Source organism: Diplotaxodon limnothrissa, linkage group LG19 (assembly GCF_057381915.1).
Source record: "Diplotaxodon limnothrissa isolate DT_005_m linkage group LG19, D_limnothrissa_male_GT1.1, whole genome shotgun sequence".
Taxonomy (NCBI): Eukaryota; Metazoa; Chordata; class Actinopteri; order Cichliformes; family Cichlidae; genus Diplotaxodon; species Diplotaxodon limnothrissa.
This window is the reverse complement of record NC_140614.1, coordinates 6166702-6192088: the sequence shown is the minus strand read 5'-3', so window position 1 is coordinate 6192088 and position 25387 is coordinate 6166702. Positions and strand designations below refer to the sequence as shown.

The window sequence follows — 25387 nt, the reverse complement described above, 5'->3', positions numbered from 1 at the left end:
TGTTTAAAGGTGCACTTTAATGTGAAGGAGTCTAGCTTTAATTTATGAGCTATTTTTTACCCATTTATTCTTAATATAGGGCCACTGGTCCTTTATTTATGTAGGCAAAATGACAAATTTGTCTCACAGAGCTACTGAGAGAAATTTAGTACGTGGATATCAATGTAATACAGGAAAACAGCAGATTCTTTTGCTTTGGAAATCACAAAAACTCCTCTGTTTAACAGTTTCATGTGATCTTTTGAGAACTCATTAAGTAATGTGGGACCCATGAGGGAGTGTTTTTCCTTGTCTTTATTTAAATGAATGCTCACTATTTTGACAAATCACATATAAACGTTGAATCAGTCCTGGATGTTTTTCTTTTAATTTTTTTTTTTTTTTTAATGACAGCTTTTTTCTTGAAAAACTCTAATAAGCTCCTTGGGGCATAACTGCTGCTCCTCAAGCAGCTGTGATTTTGAAGGCTGATTGTTGTCGCTCTGCTTAAATGTCAGGATCAATCGTCTCAGCACGCTCATTTCGACTGAACTGTAATCTGACTGACTGCTAAATTAATCATCTTAAACACCTTTCTAGGTCAGCTCTTGTCTATTTGTGGAGAAAACTGGACCTTTTTGTTTGACATGCAGCAGAGATATGAAACCATGTGAGCAGGCAGATGTGCATGTGGTTTTCACAGCGATACCACCTGTGGGCACTCACAGAAAGCTCTTAAAGGTCTCTGATGTGGAATTACTTTCTGAGTTTGTTTGGGAAGATGGTCAGCGTGCTGTAATGTCTGCTGGTCTCACACCACCATCCATCACTGATACAGTCATGACCACGGAGAATGTTCCCTCTGCAACAGACAGCCCAACCCCACAAGTGCACCAAGACTGACATCGTTTACCAGTGAGATTCACCCCCGTACAGACTACCAGACATCTGACCAAAACATCTGTGGTGACTCTTGAGGATTTTTTCACCACAGAAGTATTGATGTGTTTCTTAAAAATAAATCCATGAAAACATCTGGCATTCAAGCCGAGTCTGACTTCTTAAGCCAGGGTTCATGATTTTCTAATATATATGTATGAACTGCAAAAGGAACTTGATTCAGACTGACTCAGGATTGAATTCTATACCAGTCAGCACATACTGCTGGAGCTACAAGTAAGTATCTCCAGCTGGTTGATTTCATTTCCCCCCCATCTCTTGCAACCTATAGGACTTTGAGAAAACTTCTAATGCTGTAGGGAACCTGAGGTATACACACCTCTGTGGTGATAGATTTGTTATGACTGTACTCCGTTAACGTGAGAGCAGATAAAAGAAGCAGGGGCAAGTTTTTGCAGGCAAAAACATCAAGTGTTCCACTACTAATTCTCGCTGATGGTATATACAGGCCTAAGCATGCTCATGACAGAATCACTGGTCCAGGTTAGCTGAAAGGCATGGTTAGTACAGGTAGGCTCTAAACCAGGGAGTGGATAAGGGACCACATGAAAAACTGGGACTGTTGATAAGCTGAACTTAAATCTGCACAATATTAATTTTGTCTGGTGTTGAAGTTGGCTCCTTTGCCATCTTTGTTGCCTGACTCTTGACCTTTAAATCTATCTACTCCACCAGTGTGCTGATTCATGTGGCACCTTGGCAGAATTGAGCAGACAGTTAATCATGAGTGGGACTAACACTGTTGTCAAATTGTGTGCCAGTGCCAAGGAGCAGTAATAACAAACAGAAAATGAGAGAATGAGAAGTGAAATAATAACAGCAATAGCGACAACATCTACTGGCCTGCATTTTTAATATTGCGGTGTGTTTCAGTTCCTCACTGTATTTGGTTAGTTTGGAAGCAGTGTCAGACTGAAGATTCAACAATGCAAGGAGTTGACAACTATGTCTGATATGAAACAACCATTACTGTTCATTTGATGACTTATTGTGAACATCACAGTTTGGTATATGTGAGGAGATGCACTTCCATAACTATGAACTCCACAAACAGCACAGAACTGCAGTGGTTCACCTACCTTCTTGTTGTTACCTTTAGCTGCCTTCTCAACATTTTAACACAGGAAAGCTACTGTTTGGACTAAAGTTCAGAATACACCTCCTGCTTAACATCAACAGCTCGAGAGGTTTCCTGTTCCTGAGCCTAGCTGTTAATCACAGTATAAAACAAAGACATTTTCAAGTTCCCATCCACTCAAAATCATGTTTCCATTATTGTTCCTTCCCTTGCAGTTGGACTGATGTATGTGCAGTGAACCTGTTCTCCTCTTTTCTAAGCTCACCTTAGATCTGAGGTTAACACAGGAACAAAAAAGCAGGATTTTGAAATGTCACTAGTCCATCCTCCAAGTGTGACATTTAAATATTTATTGGTCCCAAAAGTTTTAAAAAGAGAAAGAAAACAGCATACCTTTTTGTTAAAGTGCACAGAGACTTGAACAACCACTATTACACAATGACAACTAAAAGTGAACTAGAACAGACAACTTGTTAAATGGTAACTTATTAAAAAAATAAAACAATTACACATATCTTTCTTGTCTTAAAAACATATTCTTCTTTGTTTTTATTGCCAAATGGGAGTGCGTCATACACTACTATCCCAAAGGAGCAATAACACAGTCAATTATTTGCCAGCCGTTGCTGAATTGCTGAACCGGTAAATGGTCTGTGGTGCTGTCAGACTAGTGATCACTGTACAAACATATAAAATATAAACAAATAAATGCATCCAAAGCCAAAAACTACAACAGCCTTTAAAAAGTGTTGAAATACATTTTCTTTCTCAATAAAGATCCTCTGGTAAATGACGTTAGCATATCACAACTATGGACAGCTGTCTGAGAGAGGGTTGACCCTTTGAAGAAAGGTCAGATTGTTGGTAGTAAAAGTTAAACAATATTGCTGTGTGAAAGGCCTACCCTTCACAGGTTCTTATATTAAAAACGAATTGACACCAAACTACTTTAGCTTGGTAAACAGCACCAAAAACGTAAGACAGAAAGTGCTGGAGTTCTTACTCTAAAAGGTAAGAACTCATTACTTCTTCAAAAAATAATGTATTACTTTACTTATTTACTCCTCTTAGTTACTTACTTACTCCTTCATTATACTCCTCATAACCATACATTTGCATTACTCTGCAAGCATGCCCTGAGATGACGACTTCTCACAGTTAACAGTTAACCTTAACTACGTGCCCACACACTGGTACAAATCACTACTGTTGCTGTTCGTCCAACAGACCTGCTATGATGTTTAAAAACACAAGATGATATTAAACATGTCCTTCGTTTGGCAAGACTACAAGTCTGTGTTTGTGTGTGTGTAAGAGATCGATCACACTCACCAGCACCGAATGCATTCCCATGTAGATTCGGCTGGAACAAACCAGCAGACACCAGCAGAGAGCCAAGATGAATCCCAGTGTGGATGGGTACTGTGGAGGTGAAAGGAAAAAAGTTTAAAGACATCTAAAAAGCCTAAAAAAACTGAATTTATGATGGTGAAACACAGAAGCAAATAAATCTTCACATATACATACATATACATGTTTAATATTTTTACTTTACAATAACAACTAATTATGCATGACACAATGTTTAAGGCATGTAGTGCAAAATACAAATAAAAAAAACAAAGTGTATTCTGAACTGCACTGCGTGAGCATGCTTTGCTTTACATCAAAAAGTGCACTACTGTATCTGTCAGTGAGTCACTGTATCAAAGCTAACCTATCAAATTTGTGTTTATTGTTCTGTATTTGCATGTCAACAAAAGAACTCATGTCGTGGGAGCAGAATTTCATCCAGAACTTGTTCAGTTTGCAGCTTATAATGAGCCTTAAAATGTTTCTGTGATGTAGTGGATATGATTATCTGCTAATGTGTACCAGACTCAAATGTCCTCATAAATGTTTCAGTAATTTTGCCACTTCCTTATCAGATGCTCCTGGCCTGCAGCATTGAGAGGAGGGAGCCAAGGCGTGTTTACTTGTATAACACCTTTGAACAACACAAAATAACAGCCTTATGTAAGGCATAAAATATAAAAGAAACACATAGAAATTTGAATACAGATGAATAGGATTTGAAAAAAGGAAAAGAAAAAAAATACCTAATGGCAACTACCAACTAGCTAAAGTATCTATCGGACATTTAAAAAATATATATATAGATATATATTTATGTTTAAGCAATTTGAATGTCAACGAAGTTTATGGTACAATCTTGGTTGCCTACCATAAAGATGTAATTATGTCCAAAGTCAAAGGGCTGTTTTCTGTTGTTCCACCTGAATCAGCATTGAGGTATCGCTTGCTAATTTTAATTTCCGGAAGTTATGTTTGTAGGTGCAGTTCTATGTACATCACTAAATTTCTATTAATTTACTAATAAATACCAATTCAGTACATTTATATTCCAGTATGTACTTATTTGTAATACAAAGTTAGGAAAGCACTGTTTAAGTTGGGCCTTATGGTACCTTGCAGAGAAAAGAATGATTACAAGTCTTTCCTCGCAGTGAGGCATCCAGCTTTTTCATTTGATGCTGGTTTTGGGTCAGTATTTGGTATTAGAAGTTACCCGAAGCCTAACTGGATCAGAGCATCCACAGATTCAGCATGCAGAAAGACTGAGAAAAGACACAATGAGTGACAGTTTGACTGGAAGAGAAGGCAGAGGATACAGTGAGCTGCTGAGGTTTGCACACTTGCTAAAAACCTTTTGCGTTGCTTGCTGTGGATACTCTGAGTTCAGATGGCTCATATTTCCTCTCTCAGAACAGAATTACAGTACTAATCCCACAACATCACAGCATCTCCCAGCACTGTGGCCTTCAGGGGAAAATGAATCATGAGAGCTACCTGATGGTGCTTGGTGAAGGCTGATTAAACAGAGATAAGATACTGATTTATGGGGTGACACACTTGACACCAATTTCCAGTGAATAATCCTGTGATACTGCAAACAGTTGCTCACTGCAGATGAGGCAGAAACCTTACTAAATATACAGCTATGAGACAGCTGGCTTAAACACATTCTAACAAACCTGAAAGAGCTTTTATCAGGGTTTTGTTGCATTTCTTGGGCTTTTTTTTTTTAATGACTGGCACCAGTGTGAAATTCTGGGTCATGGCACGTAACAGAGACTGATAGTAAAAGTACATTTTACTCCAACTTTCTCCATTTAAAATTTATGGAACCAACTGTTTTTGTAATAAAAGATATGATTTGTTCCTAAAAATGTAGCTACTGCAGACAAACCACAGCTAACCACAGCAGCACCTTTATTCAAACGTATGCTCTCACTGCAAAGTAGGGCTGCCACAAACGATTATTTTGATAGTCGACTAGTCACCGATTATTTTTGCGATTAGTCGACTAATCAGATCATCATCCATTGGAGGTACAGCGTACAGCTTATTGCACCAGCAGCATCTGGTCTTATATAACTATCATTAGCTTACAGCTTGAAGTGTTTGTGCTAACTAAAAATAAAGACAAGATGGTAGTTTATTAATTTTTAATGAAATTTGCAGATTGTTTCGGTGAAGTTTAATAAACTCCTTGCTTTCTAAAATATAACAGGACACCGGAGTATATTCTCCAGCGTCTCACACTTCTGATAATCAGCTGTCTGCTTGACAGTTTTAGCTGTGCAAAAACTATAACTTTAATCTCAGCCAAACCGATTTACTCAGGAACAAATAAAATACTAAAGAAAGCCAAACAATAACATTTTTAAGTTATCTAAGTGACTTATATATATGTTTAACCTGACTAGCGAAAGACGGCGGTGGGTTTGAAAACGATTTGCCGGGAGTCCGGTGTTCTCACGGCTCTAGTTAGCCTTGCCCCCGCCTAGCTAACGAGCTAGTGGGTAACAGACGTCTCCGAAAACGTCGGAGCGCTTTTGAAAATACGTGGTGTCTTGATAAACTGAGCAGATATTTGAGGTTTACACAGCTACATTCTCGCCTGAAAATATGTTAAATGTTTATTTTGTGACCCAGAAAGAATAATAAGAGTAAAGTTAAAACTAACTTACATCACATTGTGCAACTCTCATAGACAACATTTTTGCAAATGACATTGAAAATAAGACTGTAAGTGGACTCCTGATTAACGACATAAGTGACCATCTTCCAATTTTTACAATCTATGATAGGAATTACAAGATCAATAAAATGGACAGTAAAAAAGAGTACAGACGAGTAAGAACAGAAGAAAGAATGAATGCATTTAAAAAAGATTTATTGAAGGAAAACTGGGGTGAAGTATATCAGGAACAGGACGTTAATAGTGCTTATAATAAATTCCTTAGAATATTTACATTACTGTACAATACCAACTGTCCAATAAAGCAATATAGTAGGAAACAGAAATATATGGACTGTCCATGGATAACAAAAGGTCTGCAAAATGCATGTATAAAGAAAAATGCTCTATACAGAGAGTTCTTAAGAACGAGAACTAAAGATGCTGAAATCAGATACAAAAGATATAAAAATAGGTTAACTAATATACTTAGATTTAGTAAAAAGGAATACTATAAGAAGCAATTAGATATAAATAGAAATAATAATAAAAGATTATGGGAAATCCTGAACAGTGTTATAAAATGTGGGACTGGACAAAAGAACTATCCCAAGTATTTCATTTGTAATGACCATGAAGAATACAATATGGATGTTGTGGCAAATAGTCTCAATGAATTCTTTGTAACTGCTGGACCAAATTTAGCAAGAACAATCACTCATCCTGGGAAAGCACAGGAAAAACCCGATACACTGATTGACAGAAATCCATATTCTATGTTTCTCACAGCCGTTGATGAAAATGAAGTTCTTGAAATTGTCAAAAAATGTAAAAATCACAAATCTTTGGATTGTAATGATATTGATATGATAGTGGTTAAAAGAGTCATTGAGGCTATTATAAAACCATTTACATACATCTGTAATTTATCATTTCAAACTGGTCGATTTCCAGACAGAATGAAAATAGCAAAAGTTATACCTCTATACAAATCTGGAAACAAACACCATTTCACAAACTACAGGACTGTCTCTTTACTACCTCAATTCTCAAAAGTTCTTGAAAAACTGTTTAAAAACAGACTGGAAAAATTTATAGATAAACATAAACTACTCACTGAGAGTCAGTACGGATTCAGATCAAGCAGATCAACATCATCGGCACTATTAGATTCAATAGAATACATCACAAATTCCATAGACAAAAAGCAATATGTGGCTGGGTTATTCATAGACTTGACAAAGGCATTTGACACTATAGATCATGATATATTAATAAGAAAACTGGAACGTTATGGTGTCAGAGGGGTAGTTTTAGATTGGGTCCGGAGTTATTTAAGTGACAGAAAGCAGTTTGTGAAAATAAATGGTGGTTGCTCCTTATGTATGGACATTGCTTGTGGTGTACCCCAAGGGTCAGTTTTGGGTCCAAAATTCTTCAACTTGTACATTAACGACATCTGTAAAGTGTCCAAAGTATTAAAAATGGTTCTCTTTGCTGACGATACAAACATTTTTTGCTCTGGTGATGATCTGCAGAATTTATTGGAGGATATGACTAATGAAATAAGTAAAGTGAAGTTCTGGCTTGATAAAAACAAATTATCATTAAATTTGAATAAATCTAAACTTATGTTATTTGGAAATAGTAGTTTAAATACAAATGCAAAGATTCAAATAAATGGTGTTGATATTGAAAGAGTCAGTGAAAATAAATTTCTGGGGGTAATAATAGATGAAAAACTTAACTGGAGAGCTCACGTAAGATATATTCATTCCAAAGTATCACGAAGCATTGCAGTACTAAACAAGGCAAAACAGGTATTCGACAGAACATCACTTCATATTCTCTACTGTTCACTGGTTTCACCATACTTAAGCTATTGTGCAGAGGTCTGGGGCAATAACTATAAAACCACATTACATTCACTTTTTACTCTTCAAAAGAAAGCAATTCGAATCATCCACAATGCAGGTTATAGGGAACATACAAACTCACTATTTTTGCAGTCTGAAATATTGAAAATTGACGATATAGTGAAATTCCAAACAGCACAAATTCTATTCAAAGCAAAAAATAAAGAACTGCCAGGTAATATTCAGAGTATGTTTTTTTTGAAAGAAGGAAGTTATAATTTAAGGGGTTTTTGTAACTTCAAAACAATGAAGGTACGTACTACAAGAAAAGGCTTTTGTGTTTCTGTTCAAGGAGTGAAACTATGGAACAAACTGAATATGGAATTAAAGCAATGTCCAAACATAAAACTGTTCAAAAAGAGTTATAAAAATATGATCTTCTCGATCTATAAAGAAAAGGAAAATATTTAAATTAAGTGAATGTCTCTATTTAAAAACAAACAAACAAAAAATTCATGATGTGATATTATAGTATATAGTATATCAGAAATCTGTTCACTATTTTTATTACAAATTATATCAGTAAGGAAGCTGACTAAATATTCACTGATAATTTATGGGACAGGGGTGGGATTAAATAAGTGTATACTTCTTCCCACTCCCTTTCAACATGTAAATTAATCAGAATGTTTTTTTGTATGTAATTTGTATAGTATATTTTTTTTTCTCTCATTTCTTTTCTAAATGTACTTGTATATTGTTCACATGTTGAAATAAATTACCAATCAATCAATCAATCAAACTAGCTGCCGCCATTGTTGACAACTGCGCTGGGCTGCGCTATGAATTCTGGGACACAGCTTCTTCTTCTTCGGGGTTTAACGGCAGCTGGCATCCTTGTACATGCAGTGCTGCCATCTTCTGTTTCAGTCCGTTATTACACTCTTAAATCCTACTACTCATTCCTGCGTCCTTTGTGATCTTACAAAGCTTCAAACGATGCGTCGACTATTAAATTAGTCGTCGACGATTTTAATAGTCGACATAATCGTGACTAGTCGACTAATCGTGGCAGCCCTACTGCAAAGTATCATATGCATATATTTGTGTATATAATTGCGGTTCATCCCTATCTTTAGTGGGGTTTTTAATTTCCACGTAGGCTGTCAGAGGGCACAAGTTACTGTGTTTTTGATTATTTTTCATGACAACAGTATACTAACTAAACTTAAAGGCTAACCCTGCACACTAGAGATCAGTGGGTTTAAAATGAACCAAATGGCACACTAAAGCAAACCTTCTACTCACACTTATGACATTTGTGGAAACCAAGCAGGACTTATTTTTGTTATGCAGTGAACTTCACTAGCATCTAAATCATTGCTCTTAGTTTCCTCAGTCACGGTAGATAAAAATGGGAACCTCCTTGTGACCAGGAAACATCAGTGGTTGCCCGGTGATTGCACTGAATTCCTTTGCATTCAGCGACTGACAGCAAATAGTTGCAGTGACCAAGTGGTTTCCCAGAGGTTGAGCATGTAACACCCTCAAACACTTCTGAACTCAAGGCACTTGGACAAGCTACTAGGTTGGACACAACCTGTGTCCAAATTCAATTTATAAACACAGACATATTGCCAACTAATGCAACTGCAATTAATGTGAGTCAGTCTGGGTGATTGATGAGCGCAGCTCATCTGCAATGGGTCTCTCTGCAATAGGGGACTCGACTTAACAAGGCTGCCATCTGGTTGTACTCTGGTTACATTCCTATATATAAACAAGATTTCCAAGCAACTGTCATTTTGGACTTAAATCAATTACGTCAGTATTTATGGAGCAATTTCTGTTTCAGCTCTATGAGGTTCTTATTTGACTGAAAGTATTTTAATGTAAATTATCTGTATGTAAACAGCAATTGATTTGCAACAGCTTTGTGGTTTTTGCCTATTTATCACACTTAATTGTAGTATTAACTTCAACTGATTCGATCATAAACTGACAGTAGATTCTTACTGCTCCTTCATGCACCAAAGCTGCAAAGAACTGACTTTGACTGTCTACAGATCTGGTTCCCATCTTTAAAGCAAATATTTAAATGGCAACAAGACTCAAGTTCATTGCACACTGTCACAATAATTTTGGATGTGTTCTGGTTTCCAAACACTGTTTTCTTTAGTGTTAACGGTGCACTGCTGCTGATACTCTATGCAGTAAGCAAAATGTAACTGAACTGAATAGCCATAGGTGGCAACATTGGTGACAATATCTCATCCAGCTTCAAATCAGAGCTGGACTAATGCCAATCTACTAATCCAGTATTTGGATGGATATTAGTCCAGTTCTGACTTGAGAAATACTACATCAGTAGATCCATAATTGTCAACATGCTACATTAGGATGCAGAACATTATACATTATAAACATATCAAAAACACCAAACACCTGCCTAACAGACACTGGAATTATATTTTAGCCATCCACATTCAGAGTGAGCAGTAGGCATCTTTCTTGAGGACAAAGTACAATATTGCACCAGAAAGGCGACTCTTTAAAGCATATCCTACATTTAGCAAGACTCCCGCGAGACTCTTCTACAGGTGTCTTTTTAACCAGTGAGTTTTCAATTATAAACTCTAAGACCTTTTTCAAGAATGGGGTCAGCGGAGAGGGAGGTTCTGGTTGAAAAATAAAGCGCCTTTATGTGTGTGGATTAGCTGTGAAGCCAAGTCAGATGCAGGAGCCTGACACACAGATTGACACTGAGACTGAGAAAAATCAGCTGAACTTCATGAGGGGGGCGGGGGCTGTGAGGACACCATCAAACACCGTTCTCTGGCTGCCCGTAAACACAAAACGTGTCTCTGGTTCATGTCTGCATATCCACTCTGGCCTCGTGTCTGTGACCACAGCAGTGGTGTGGCGGTTGCCTCATGTAAAGCTTTATGGACATGGTGAGCTTTCTTCTGTGGGTTGTGGTTCCCTGCACACTGCTTGCTGAGCCTCAGTGCTGAGTTTTCTCAGTATTCTCCCACATGACATATACTGTAAATATATAGGTCTACACACACACACACACACACACACACATCCAAAACACACAGTTCCCAAGGTGTGCTGTGTTTGACTTAGAATAGTGCCAAGATGTAAACTGAACTGAGTGGAGGCTATGCACAAACCAAAGTTGTGAATGACATTCTCATGTTTGAACTATAACACCGCACTGTAGGACAGCCCTGACCTGATTAGTGATAATACGATTTATAGTGTTTCGTGTGGTTGCTAGAAACTGCAGCTTGAAACATTTGCAGTTCAAAGTGTCAACCAGAAAAACAAAGGCTTTAACAATGTGAGCTGCTGATCTGTTAAAGGAGATTTGGAATCTTTTGAAAGAAACTATTGTTTTAGTTGCTCCCTTTTCATTTCTGACATATCAGACATAGTCCACGCTCAACTGATTACCTGATTTAGGAGCATCTATTTAACATATTTACATGACACATTTCTGAGGTGATGTCAGTCAGTAAAGGCACTTATACTCAAGTAGTTGCTAGATACTCTGAAAACCATACCTTTGGGTAACGCACTTTTGGGTTGAATACGATCCAAATAACATTTCAGAGATGGACAATGTCGAAGCGCAGGGTTCAGGTTAATATTGGAGAGAAAGACCTACAAGCTGGAAAAGGCTCGGCCACACCTTTGTATAAGCATAAACAATAAAAAAAATGGACAGACTCACTGATAGGGAAAACATTAAACAGTAATAAACAAAGAAACAGTTACAGGCACTCCTCACTTTTGTTATCAGTCAATCTTCCAATTCACTAAATCATAAACTCTTTCATCTATAAAATGATTCTCTCCTTTACTCCATTATTCATTTCATAAAAAACACTAAAACTAGTGAAAAGGCCCTTCTGCATTTTAAAGTTATGCGTTCTCATCAGAGTAAAAGAAAAGAATATTTCATCAATTTATCAGCCGTTTACCAACATAATTACAGTTTAATCAACTACATTGGGCAACTAAGCATCATCTAAAGCCTGAAGACTTCCAACTTACATTTATAGTCTCACTGGACACTTTGTTCCACACACCTGTTCAGCTGATTTTTAAATGCAAAAATCAAATTAGCCAATCACATTTCTACAACTCACTGCATCTAGGAACACAAACATGGTCAAGACAACCTGCTGAACCTGATCAGAAGGGGGAAGAAATGGCCTGTATTTATATAGCGCTTTACTAGTCCCTAAGGACCCCAAAGTGCTTTACATATCCAGTCATCCACCCATTCGCAGCAGATGGCCGCCCCTCCCTGAGCCTGGTTCTGCCGGAGGTTTCTTCCTGTTAAAAGGGAGTTTTTCCTTCCCACTGTCGCCAAAGTGCTTGCTCATAGGGGGTCATATGATTGTTGGGTTTTTCTCTGTATCTATTAAGCGCCTTGAGGCGACTTTTGTTGTGATTTGGCGCTATATAAATAAAATTGAATTGAATTGAATTCACACACATTCACACACAAGAAAGGTGATTTAAGTGATTTTGAACAATGGCATAGTTGTTGGTGCCAGATGGCCTGGTGTGATCTGCAGACATCAACCGCCGCTTGGGTTTAGAGAACAGTCGAGAGTGCTTCAACTGATAAGAAGGATTGTGTCATTATAAGGAGTCATAATGACAGCATCAATATAAAGACTCACAAATGTCAGAAAACTACTGGAGAGATTGCAGAAACTATCAGGAATTGATGTAAGTGAAAGTAGTAGAAAAACACAAGGGACAAATATGTTTATGTTATGTGTCCCAGTTGAAAAAGCCTACAAGTCTTTCTCTTCATGCGTTTCTTCTTCCTCTCATCAGGAGTAGTGCTGTTTTGTTTTCGTTTGTGCCACACAGAAGGCCCCACAATCGATGAATCAGCACTATCAATCATATCATAATATATTTACGTGGCCAGTGAGCCCAGTATCAATTCTTACACCAAGTTTAAACAATTATAGTTCAAACCTGGTGATCATAATAAAATAATAAATACTTTTAATAAATAAATAAATGTATTATTTTATAATAAAAACATTATTATAAAAAAATAATAATTTTCAAAAAGATCATTGATACAGTTTATTAATTTCATTTGGTGAATAGCATTCCTTGTTTGATTTGTTTATTCCCTGACTTCCTGTCATTTTCCAAAAAGTGCAAAACAGCTTGTAAAGCTCAAGCTGCAGTTAGGAAATGCTATACTGTTAAACTCATTCATGCTGGCAGGAAAAGCTGCAATGCTCCCACCTTATGTTCCTGCTTGAAGACGGAAGTCTCACACAAAGCCTGTTGTTTGTGTTCTGAATCAACTGGACAACATCACAAAACTTGCTAACAGCCATTCACTAACTTCTGTAGTATATGCAGCACTCTTTTTCCACGGCTAATATTATAGCCTATTACAAATTCCACCATCAAACTACTTTGTTTCCCTCTTTAGCCTTCTATATACCCTTCAGTCATCCTCCTCCTTGCACTTTACTGTATTAATCCCCTCTCCGTGTCTCTAAACACTTCAGGTCTTTCTCTGTTTCGTGCCCTCTAGTCTAATTTTACTTAATCTCCTCTCATTCACTAGCTAATCTTTTCTCTTCTTCCTCGGCTCAACCTCATTCTCTTCTCTTCTCAAACTGCTTCTGTCCATTTCTTCATCAACTCCTTCAACTTTAATCTACAGTATCTTCCATAGCCCGACATCTGACTCGAGTTACTGTCTGAGCAGGAGGAGGGTGTCGGGATGGGAGGACTGAATGGCTGCGGTCCATCTAAATCCAAACATTCCTGCTCTGCTCAGACAAGTCGATCAGGGAAGCAGAAGGAAACTTCACAGAGAGGCTAGCAGCAAAGAACAACTGGAGGGATGCATGGGATAATGGTATTAACAACAACTCTGAATTGCAGAAACAAGCTATAAACCTTTGGGGCTTATTTTCCATAGTTTCTTTTTCCTTTTTAAACAGATTTCTGTAAAGTGATGACACCACCAAACGTCAGAGACAAGCCGATGCTCTTAATGAATCACAAGTCACACTACACAACAGGGGAAATTACAGTAGCTGATTAGCTGGAAAATGACAAGATCTGTCTATATTAAGCTAGATTTTCTTGCTGTGTGATTAAGCGCCTGAAAATGTAACCAGATTTTTTTGTGGCTAAAATAGCAAAACTAACATGGCCAGACGGCTGTTGCCACCAGATGTCAAAACATCTAAAAGATGACAGCTTTGGACTTCACTTGACGTTCTGTAACACACACCAGACACACAACACAAACATTAGTGTGAAAAAATTCTTCTTCATACACCAACTGAGAACCAGCTTGCATAATTTTCAGAAATTTACAAGCCTGGAAAATTTCAGTGTTCGGCCTTTTAAACCCCCAGTTAAGGGAACACTGAGGAGAAAACAAATACATGAATCTGATTCAAAAAGTGAGACAGAGGTCAACATCTTATCTGGTGTTGCACACACGCGAGTCAGCGGTTTGTATTGTTTGGTGCTGAATAGAGTTTGGCTTGTTCAGAGCGTGTAGTGTGAAAGAAGTTTTTCAAACTTCTTACACGTTTCAAATTTAGGCTGTCAAACACAAAGAGAGCTGTAGTGACAATAAAGATAAAAGCAGAGTCCCAGACACTAAATCAGTCTTATCTCAGTTGTTCACTGGAAGGTCAAGGGGGCCAGCTCTCCTGCTCCGGCTCAGACAGAGAGGCTGAGTGTACTAACTCTGCTGTGATTTCAACCTCAAAAGACAGCAATCCCAATCCCACCTATTTCACTTTACAAATCTTCACATTTCTCTCTGTAAATGACCCACACCACAGAATATACTGTCCAAGGTTTGTGGTTAATGATTATTTTCATTATCAGTTAGGCTGCTGATTATTTTCTCAATTATTTCATCTATAAAATGTCAGCAAAAAGTTTTTCAGGTCACATCTTCAGATTTTTTAACCTACAGTCCAAACCAAAACTTTCAGTTTAGCGTCACATATGACAAAGAAAATCCTCACTGACCATAGCCAGAGTAGGATTTAGTGACGAGTCCGTGCAGAGCAGTTCCCTTGAGCAATACTGCCTTAGACATGCAGTTAAATGTAGATAAGCAGTCCTGCAATCAGCAAGAACCACTTCAGATAAATGTACTTCATCCTGTCATTTCACCTTGGTAAATATAGTGTGCAGCAGAGCTAATGGTGAGAGTTTTTCATATACACTGGTATTTTTGTTTATATTAATAAAACAGAAGAGCTCATCTTTGTAACATGTAGATAACCACTGTCAGCAAAAAACAGCTCTCGGTAATCAAAAAGCAGGCTATGCAAATCAACCTATCATATCCTGTTCACTGGAATAGGCAGATGTCTTTAGCAAGAACCACTTCAGATAAATGTACTTCATCCTGTCATTTCACCTTTATGTCCTATGTTAATAGTTAATCATTTGAGAACAACAACAACTAGTATACTTATAGAAAATCAGCAGCAGCTATAGATATATCATTCAGAGATTAATCAGCTGTTCAAAGGATTCTTTAGTCTTGTTTTGTTGATCGGCTCATTAGATAATTGCTCAGTGGTAATTGCACTTGACTTTCAGGTTACACTTTTTCATATTTATCGGAGAACCATAAAAAAAAGTTTAAAAAAGTAGAAATTAGAAAAGTTTCTGTCGCTAACAAAAATGCCTGCTAAAATCTTGTCGAGTGTCTTTTCTCTTTTTTTTAAATGAATCAAACAGTCGTCCCACAGCTTGTCGAGCATGTTCCTCACTGTGTGGATGCACAGTAAGACAACAGAAGTGGACTCACAGACTGAGGTTTTGTTTTGTTTTTTTACAGACTGGACAGAATGTGGTGTTGTTCCTCCAGGCTGAATAGGAGGAGATGAAGGAAACAATAACAGAAATGGCTTGTTAAAACAGAATTTCAGCATTAATGTTATTCGAATGATTTTGGAGCATTTTAAAATGTTTTTAAAATTTTAACAATGCCAAAAAACAGAAAGCTGAATATGGGCTTTCAGCTAATTATCATCAGTTGTGTAACTACTGATCTGCATAACTGATGCTGCTGACAAGGGACTTACATTATCACGTTACCTTTTGCCAACTTCCTCACTTTTGCAATAATCATTTAAGTATTAAAACGATTATTCCAAAGTCACAGAATTGTTAAAAGACTATTAACAGTCACAGAATTTCCCAAAATCCAAGATGGGCAATTCTAAAACATTAGCTGCTTATTTTATCCAACCAGCAGAGTAATATCAGAGAAAATTAACAAATATCACGTCATCAAAACTGGTAATGGGCTTTCTGGGCTTTCTTTTTAGCTGTGTTTGGAGTGTTCTCCTCCATAGGGCAGTCAATTGTAGTCAGGCTTTCAGTCTTTGCTGTAACTATAGCAAGCATGATTTCATGCAGTAAATTACCCAGTCAAGAGTCAGCTTTTGTCTTCATGCAGCTTCCATAGTCACCCCACAGCTGCTGTCACTATATCCACTGACCCAACAGCTCATTAATTGTTAATGATGGCACTTCAGAAGACTGACTTCAGAGGGCAAAGTCTCAGTGACATTGTAGAAAAGACTGCCACGTGGTCAAATGGGTTGCGAATAGCAAAAGGGTGCATGGTCAGGTGATTACATGGAGGATCATAGGTCTGACATCAAATTACAGACATGTATAAAATAAGGACATAGCTCCCAGGTCTAGAAAGTGAAGCTAATGGCAAATAGGGCTGCTCAATTAATCGAATTTTAATCACGATTACGATCTGGGCTTTCAACGATCATTAAAAATGACTGAGCCGATTATTAGCCCCTCCCTCATGCTTTACTCTCGCGCTGCTCCATGTGGCAAATCAAGCGCACTGCTCTGCATTTCGAACACGCGTCACAACAATTAAGAGGACCCGAGGGAAGCTCGGAAAGCTAAGCAGAAGTTATTTGGAGAGGAGTGGACTGCCGTTGGTTGAAAAGAGAGGTAAAAAAAAAAAACTTAAGTGGTGTGGAAACATTATGGGTTCGCGGAGTCAGACGTGGATCAAGTAGACACAGTGTGTAAACTTTGCTATGGTGTCGTAGCTGCACCACAGAGCAACACTGCAAAGTTCACATTTTTCATTTATTTCTTATATTCAAATCAAATCAAATCAAATCACTTTTATTGTCACATCACATGTGCAGGCACACTGGCACAGCACATTAGGGCTGCCACGATTTGTCGACTAGTCACGATTACGTCGACTATCAAAATCGTCGACGACTGATTTAATAGTCGACGCGTCGTTTGAAACTTTGTACGATCACAAAAGACGCAGGAATAAGTGGCAGGATTTAAGAGTGTAATAACGGACTGAAACAGAAGATGGCAGCATTGCATGTACAAGGATGTCAGCTACCGTTAAACCCCGAAGAAGAAGAAGAAGAAGAAGAAGAAGAAGAAGCAGCTGTGTCCCAGAATTCATAGCGCGGCCCAGCGCAGTTTCCAACAATGCGGCAGCTAGTTAGTTTTAATGTTACTCTTATTATTCTTTCTGGGTCACAAAATAAACATTTAACATATTTTCAGGCGAGAATGTAGCTGTGTAAACCTCAAATATCTGCTCAGTTTATCAGGACACCACATATTTTCAAAAGCGCTCCGACGTTTTCGGAGACGTCTGTTACCCACTAGCTCGTTAGCGAGCCGGGGGCTAGGCTCACTAGCGCCGCGAGAACACCGGACTCCCCGCAAATCGTTTTCAAACCCACCGCCATCTTTCGCTACTCAGGTTAAATATATATGAGTCACTTAGATAACTTAAAATGTTATTGTTTGGCTTTTTTTTTTTTAGTATTTTATTTGTTCCTGAGTAAATCGGTTTGGCTGAGATTAAAGTTATAGTTTTTACACAGCTGAATAAACGTCAAGCAGACAGCTGATTATCAGAAGTGTGAGATGCTCCAGAATATACTCCGGTGTCCTGTTATATTTTAGATAGCAAGGAGTTTATTAAACTCCACCGAAACAATCTGCAAATTTCATTAAAATTCAATAAACTATCATCTTGTCTTTATTTTTAGTTAGCACCTTAAAAGCTTAAAGCTGTAAGCTAATGATAGTTATATAAGAGCAGATGCTGCTGGTGCAATAAGCTGTAGTTTTACGTCTAATGGATGATGATCTGATTAGTCGACTAATCGCAAAAATAATCGGTGACTAGTCGACTATCAAAATAATCGTTTGTGGCAGCCCTACAGCACATGCGAGTGAAATTCTTGTGTGCGAGCCCCACAAGCAACAGAGATGTGCAAACACAACAACACAAACGAGCAAAATACAAGAATGGCCAACCTGAAACTAATAAATATATGTACAATATATAATAGTGTATGCATTTCTGGATGTGTACACTAAATATTTTCCTACGTGTGTGTGTGTGTGTGTGTGTGTGTGTGTGTGTGTGTGTGTGTGTGTGTGTGTGTGTGTGTGTATACACATTTTTACAAATTAAATAGTAAAAAATAAATAAATAAATAAAATAATAATAATAATAATAATAATAAAATATATAAAATATACAGAGTTGAATATGTGCAAAACAAGTGGCATTTATATACAGTGTGGAGTGCATAATGTTGAAGTTCCAGTAGTGAAGCTGAGGTGACTATGACGTGTTCAGCAGTCTGATGGCCTGATGGAAGAAGCTGTCTCTCAGTCTGCTGGTACGGGACCGGATGCTGCAGAACCTCCTTCCTGATGGAAGTAGTCTGAACAGTTTATGGCTGGGGTGACTGGAGTCCTTGATGATCCTCCCCGCTTTCCTCAGGCAGCGCTTCCTGTAGATGTCTTGGAGGGAGGGAAGCTCACCTCCAATTATCCGTTCAGAGCACCGCACTACTCGCTGGAGAGCTTTGCAGTTGTAGGCGGTGCTGTTGCCATACCAGGTGGTGATGCATCCAGTGAGGATGCTCTCAATGGCACAGTGATAGAAGGTCCTGAGGATGCGGGGGCTCATGCCGAATCTTTTCAGTCTCCTGAGAAAGAAGAGGCGCTGCTGCGCCTTCTTCACTGTTTTGTTTGTGTGTACTGACCACGTAAGATCCTCAGCCAGATGTACGCCAAGGAACCGGAAGCTGCTCACTCTCTCCACAGCAGCGCCGTTGATGGTGATGGGGGTGTGTACTTCTCTGCACCTCCGGAAGTCCACTATCAACTCCTTTGTCTTTGCGACGTTGAGGGTGAGATGGTTGTCTTGACACCAGTGGGTCAGGGCGCTGACCTCCTCCCTGTAAGCTGTCTCATCACTGTTGGTGATAAGACCCACCACTGTAGTGTCGTCCGCAAACTTCACAATGATGTTGGAGCTGTTAGTGGCTGTGCAGTCGTAGGTGTAGAGTGAGTACAGGAGAGGGCTCAGTACACACCCCTGTGGAGCACCAGTGTTCAGTGTGATGGGGGATGAGGTGATGCTGCCCAGTCTGACCACCTGGCGTCTGTCAGACAGGAAGCTAAGGATCCAGCTGCAGAGGGAGCTGCTCAGTCCTAGATCCTGCAGTTTCCTGTCCAGCTTCGAGGGAACGATGGTATTGAATGCTGAGCTGTAATCTACAAACAGCATCCTCACATACGTGTCTCTCTTCTCCAGGTGTGACAGGGCAGTGTGTAGTGTCAGGGCTATGGCATCATCAGTGGACCTGTTGTGGCGGTATGCGAACTGTAGAGGGTCCAGTGAGTCGGGTAGTGCAGAGCAGATGAAGTCCCTGACCAGCTTCTCGAAGCATTTGCTTACGATGGGGGTCAGGGCTACAGGTCGCCAGTCGTTCAATGAGGAGATGGTGGAGGATTTGGGTACAGGGACGATGGTGGCCATTTTGAAGCAGGCTGGGACTACAGACAGAGAGAGGGAAAGGTTGAAGATGTGCGTGAACACTCCAGCCAGCTGAGCCGCGCATGACCTGAGGACGCGGCCGGGAATCCCGTCCGGACCAGTAGCTTTGCGTGCGTTCACCTTCCTGAAGCACTTCCGCACATCCTCCCCAGACACAGTGTGCGCACTGACGTCATCCGCGGTGCGCACACTGTCCGGTCTCATGGTGTTCGCTGTGTCGAATCTAGCGTAGAATACGTTTAGATCCTCACACAGAGAGGCCGTGGTCTGCGGTGTGCTGGTTTTCCCTCTAAAGTCTGTGATCGTGTTTAGTCCCTGCCACATACTCCGAGGGTTGTCAAACTGTTGCTCCACCCTGTCCCTGTACTCACGTTTGGCTGCTTTGATCGTCTTCCGGAGTTGGTAATGTGCGTGTTTGTAGTCCGATGTGTTCGCGGAGGCAAAGGCGGTGTTCCGTGCCGCCAGTGCCGCGCGAACATCTCCGTTAATCCAGGGTTTTTGATTTGGGAAGGATTTAACTGTTCTGGATGGGACGACATCTTCCACGCATTTCCTGATAAATCCACAGACTGAGTCTGTGTACTCATCAATGTCTCTGGCGGCCACGTGAAACATTTCCCAGTCCGCGTGATCAAAACAGTCCCGCAGCGCAGACTCCGATTGGTCCGTCCAACAGTGCACCGCCCTCCGGGTTGGAGCTTCCTGTTTCAGCTTCTGCCTGTAGGCGGGCAGGAGCAGGATGGAGCAGTGATCTGATTGGCCGAATGGGGCGCGGGGGAGGGCTTTGTACGCATCCCGGAAAGAGGTGTAACAGTGGTCGAGTAGCCGGTTTCCACGTGTGTTGAAAAGGATGTGTTGATGGAGTTTTGGTGAGACTTTCTTCAGGTTTCCCTTATTAAAGTCTCCGGCTGTGATAAACGCTGCCTCTGGGTGTGCGGTTTCCTCGCTGCTGATCGCGCTGTACAGTTCCCTGAGTGCACGGTCAGTGTCGGCTTGTGGGGGAATGTAAACAGCCGTAATAATCACTGCTGTAAATTCCCTCGGTAGCCAGAATGGCCGGCACTTAATCATCAGGTACTCCAGGTCCGGTGAGCAGAAGGATTTGACCGGGTGCACGTTCGCATAATCACACCAGCTGTTGTTGATCATGAAACACACACCACCGCCTCTGCTTTTCCCAGTAAGATCCTGTGACCTGTCCGCGCGGTGCACAGAGAACCCCGGCAGTTGTATTGCGGAGTCCGGTACTTTGTCCGATAGCCAGGTTTCTGTGAGGCAGATCACGCAGCAGTCCCGCATCTCTCGCTGGAATGAGATCCGTGCCCGAAGCTCGCACAGCTTGTTCTCCAGAGACTGCATATTAGCCAGTAATAAACTGGGTAACGGTGGTCTGTAAGTGCGCCGTCTCAGTCGAACCAGAACGCCAGATCTTCTCCCTCTGCGTCGGCGTTTGCGGCCTCCAGGGCCAGAGAACAAAGGCGTCTCAGGTGAGATGAATGGGGGGTCTGCAAACGGAGCGTCCGTGTTGCAAAACTTGAACTCCGGAAAGTTATAAGAAAGACCGTCTTTTATGTCCAGTAAGGTTTGTCGGTCGTACACAAGGAGACAAGTGCTGCTCGTGAAAAAATAAAGGAAAAGTAAAATTAAACACAGAAGAAAGCCGTTGCTTGGGGGAGCTCGCGACGAGGCTGCCATACTCGGCGCCATCTTAATCTAAATCTATATTGCAAACATTTGCACTGTTATCAGTATTTGCACACTATTTTATATTATTTTTTAAAGTCATTATTCAATACATTGTTATTGTTAAACCTTTAAAGCCGGTCAGAACAGCATGCTCGTTTTGTGTAACTATTTTTAAATCCCTGTAGAACCTGAACGCTAAGCTAGCACAATCAATTTTTTTCCATATGAAACCAGAGGAGTTGTACTTACTTCTTATGCCATCAGCTTGTCCTCGGTCACGGTTTCCTTCCACATATAGCTTTGCAAAAATTGCATAAAAAGAGCTTGCAGGAACAAAAACATAATATTCCAGAAACACGCTTTGCCGATCCGATCAGCTGTTCTTAACACTTCCCACATTGAAAAAGACATCAACGCGAACTATCGCAAGTGACGTCATTTTTGCGGAAAATTTAGTTTTTTACTTGTAGGCCTTAGAACTCGAATTGCACTGCTGGAAATAGTTTATTTTGATGCACATGCACATTCTTTGCAAATTTGCATCATAGGATTGTTTTTTTGTTTTTCCTGCAGTATATAAAAATTGCTGTATCTCCAAAAATAAAACTATGAAGACACTCAAAATAAATTTCCTGTTGTTGTAAACTATTTTTTGCAACTTTTTTGTATTTAAAGTTTTGAGGGATAAACCTCTTAAATTTCTCCAAGTAGAAATATATGTAAAAACAAAAACGATTTTCAATTTTTTTGTAGTTTATTGCACTTTTTTGCAATTAATGTAGTTACTATGGACTTAATGCATACACATTATTAAAATATGGGCTATAACAGTTGTATTGATGTATAGCAACTTGAAATGCTCCCACAAATGGCACTACAGCATGTAAAAAAATAATATAAGCTCTGGCGGACGAAATAAATATCGTCAAATAATCGTGATCTCAATTTCAGTGAAAATAATCGTGATTATCATTTTTGCCATAATCGAGCAGCCCTAATGGCAAAGTGCCTTCAACATGCATTCAATGTGTTAGACAGGTGGGGGCTTTGTGGTAGTAAAAAGAAATCTGATTGAACAGAAATCTATGGGGAGATGGCTTTCAACGCTCATGATCTAGACCTTTAGTAAACATATTCTTGATGTGTTTATGAGCTCCACTGCTAGTTTTAGTTCTTACGGAGTACAATATTATGTCCATTTTGACAATTATGGTGCCCATTCGCGTCAAAAGGAACTAAGCGCTGTATACTTTAGGGTACGCCTATCTTATAATTGACAATTTGCTAAAATATGAGCATGCTGCGTCTCAGTTTCAGCTGAATTGCTGGTTTTGCAGGTTAAACTTAACTGTGGACAATTTTCACTATTTCCTAAACTTGGACCCAACTAATGGAATAAATCCACAAATTTGGGCTCATTACATACACATCGGTATTTGTACGTATGTGGTAAAAAACAAAATGCCAGCGGGAGTATCTGAAGCTCTGCTATTTTGCCATGATCTCACAACTTAGAATATGATATGATCCAGTGTCTTCATTGTAAATTCTTAGTTTGTGAAACACTTTGCTGCTTTAAATACTACATAAATCCATTTTCTTCTGCTTATCCATGTTTATCCGATCCCTGCTGAGGCAACAGGCAGGGTACACCCTGGATAGTTTGGCAGTTTGTCACAGGGCTAACACAGAGAGACAAAAGATACAACCCCACTGCCTGCATGTGTTTGGACTGTGGGAGGAACTGGGAGTTTCTGGAGGGAAAGCAAGTAATTAATAATAGTTTAGATTTGAGTAAAGCTGTTGCACTGTAGTGCAAATAAAAATATATTAATAAACAGTATATAAAAAATTTGAATGTATATAATTAAAAAAATTAAATGTTGGTAATCAAGTAATAAGCAGATATGTTGTATAATTTAACAAAAGCTACAGAAATGAAATTGTTTTTTCATCTTCTTTTGACACAAAACTCCTTTTAATAAAATATTAGATATATTACGCCTGTAAAGAGTCGTGTCTGCAGCTGGTGTGCGTGCAGTTTCCACGGTTGCAACAGAGTACATTAAATGAGGGGTGAAGATTCGATTTTACCCACGTGGCAGAGTTTCTGTCACTCCACCTGCGTTTCCTGTGCTCTCAAATGAACCCTAACGATTTCACTTGCGTATAAGGAAAATATGCTGTCAAAATATTATAAAATATGACAAAGCCAACTTCCTTCGTCTTTTTCACTGAAATTAAGAGGAAGTGGCTCCAAACAACTTCTCTTATATCCAACGGCGTGACATCCAGTTTGTGTGTGTGAAAAGGGACTTTACCTCCCAACGGCCGTAGGTCATGAAGTACAGGGCGAAGGGGATGGCTGTGCCGGACATGGCGTGCGTGGACGGCATGCTGTACTCGGAGTTGTAAAACACCTCCACTTTGACCACAGGCGGTGAGGCCGGTCGGGACCAGCCGAGCACATCCTTGGTACACTGTCCCAGGTACATGACCCAGACCCACACCATGATCAGTCGCCTGCTGACGAAGGCTTCCACGTTCCACGTTATGAATGGGAAGAAAGTGATGTAGAAAGTCTCGTTTCCCAGCTCGGTTCCGAAAGTGAAGAGATAGTACAAGAAGCGGTTGTCGATCAGGAACTCCTGCCCGCCGTCGCCCGTTAGAGAATTCTTGCGGAGTGGCTTTACCTTGCTGCTTCCTGGGGGACCCAAGACTCCTCCGACCTGGCTCTCCTCACAATTGGCTGCCCGGGATAAATCTTGCGCGGACCCGCTGCGGACGCCCGGTCCCGCGAGGCTGCTGCCCACACCAACCCTCTCTCCCCCGGCGGTCGCCGCAGACACCGCTGTCCCGTTCTGTGACGGGGTTTCACCTTCATCTTTAAAATTTTTAGCAACGTTAGAGTCCGCAATCCTTCTCCGAAGCTTCGCTGACGCCGTTTGCATTTTCTCTCCTTCCCCAGCTCCCACATTGGACAAGTTTTCTCCGGCGACGCGATGATGACAAGCGCCGTTGTTGTGCGAGTGAGCCCGGTCCGCTACCTTGCTGCTGCTGGTGGTCGTAAACGTGCCCCGTACCCCGCAAATGTTCTGAAAGCGGGCGACAAGGTGAGGATCCTGGAGGCAGTGGCATAGCTCTTTCATTTTCTCCATGTTTTAATTCCCTCTGACGACTCCGAAGTAGCCGAAGAAACGCGTACTCCGTTACTTTCTCCGAACTGTGGATGCTAGCTCCCGGCTAACGTTAGCGAGCTAACCCGTACATTATGGCAGAGCGGCACTCAAAGGTGAACCCTTGAAGCATTTGCAAACGGTAGAAAAATATGACAACAACTTGAGTCGTTTTAAAATAAGAAATTCCGTTTTCAGTTGAACCGTATCGGATATAAAGAACCGGAGGGCTCCTGCCGTTTGTCTGAGCCTGGATGCGATAAACGTTCCGCTATGTGCAACTGTCAGATACACGAGAGGTCCGTGGAACGCGCCTTCCCCGTTGCCTTCAGGTGCTGCATGAAATGTCACAATTCTTTCCCCAGTCAACTTCAGAACGTACAGAGATTTAGGACCAAAGTCGAGGTCGCACAGCCACTGAAGTAACAGGAAGCCGCTTAGATCGCCTTAGATGCAGTAATCAGGACGTTGATTGACAATGAGCAGTTAGAATTTTACCGTTTAATTTGACCGTTTACCGGGTGTAAATTGCCACGTGTGTACTGAAAAGTGTGATATATCAGTGGCTATAATAAAATGCATTTTTAAATAAAGCAAAGCGCTGGGAATCTGCCAAGAAGAAAAGGAGACCACGATCAGTCAAACAGAGGCTACACATATATCACAATAGATGTTTTTTTCTTTTTAAAGTCTAGAAATACTGGATCATAT

At 40.1% G+C, this 25387-nt stretch overlaps 1 protein-coding gene across 1 annotated transcript in view; it reads right to left on the bottom strand.

The window, feature by feature from the left end:
- sgpp1b (sphingosine-1-phosphate phosphatase 1b) overlaps positions 1 to 24939 on the bottom strand; it is a 34938-nt gene extending 9999 nt beyond the window's left edge. Inside the window, exons 1-2 of the mRNA XM_085342531.1 lie at positions 23822 to 24939; positions 3350 to 3439 (exon numbers count right to left, since the gene is read on the bottom strand). Of these exons, the coding sequence (XP_085198657.1) occupies positions 3350 to 3439; positions 23822 to 24658 (927 nt within the window). The 5' untranslated portion in view covers positions 24659 to 24939. The remainder of the gene's footprint in view (positions 1 to 3349; positions 3440 to 23821) is intronic.
- Between the last annotated feature and the right edge of the window lie 448 nt (positions 24940 to 25387).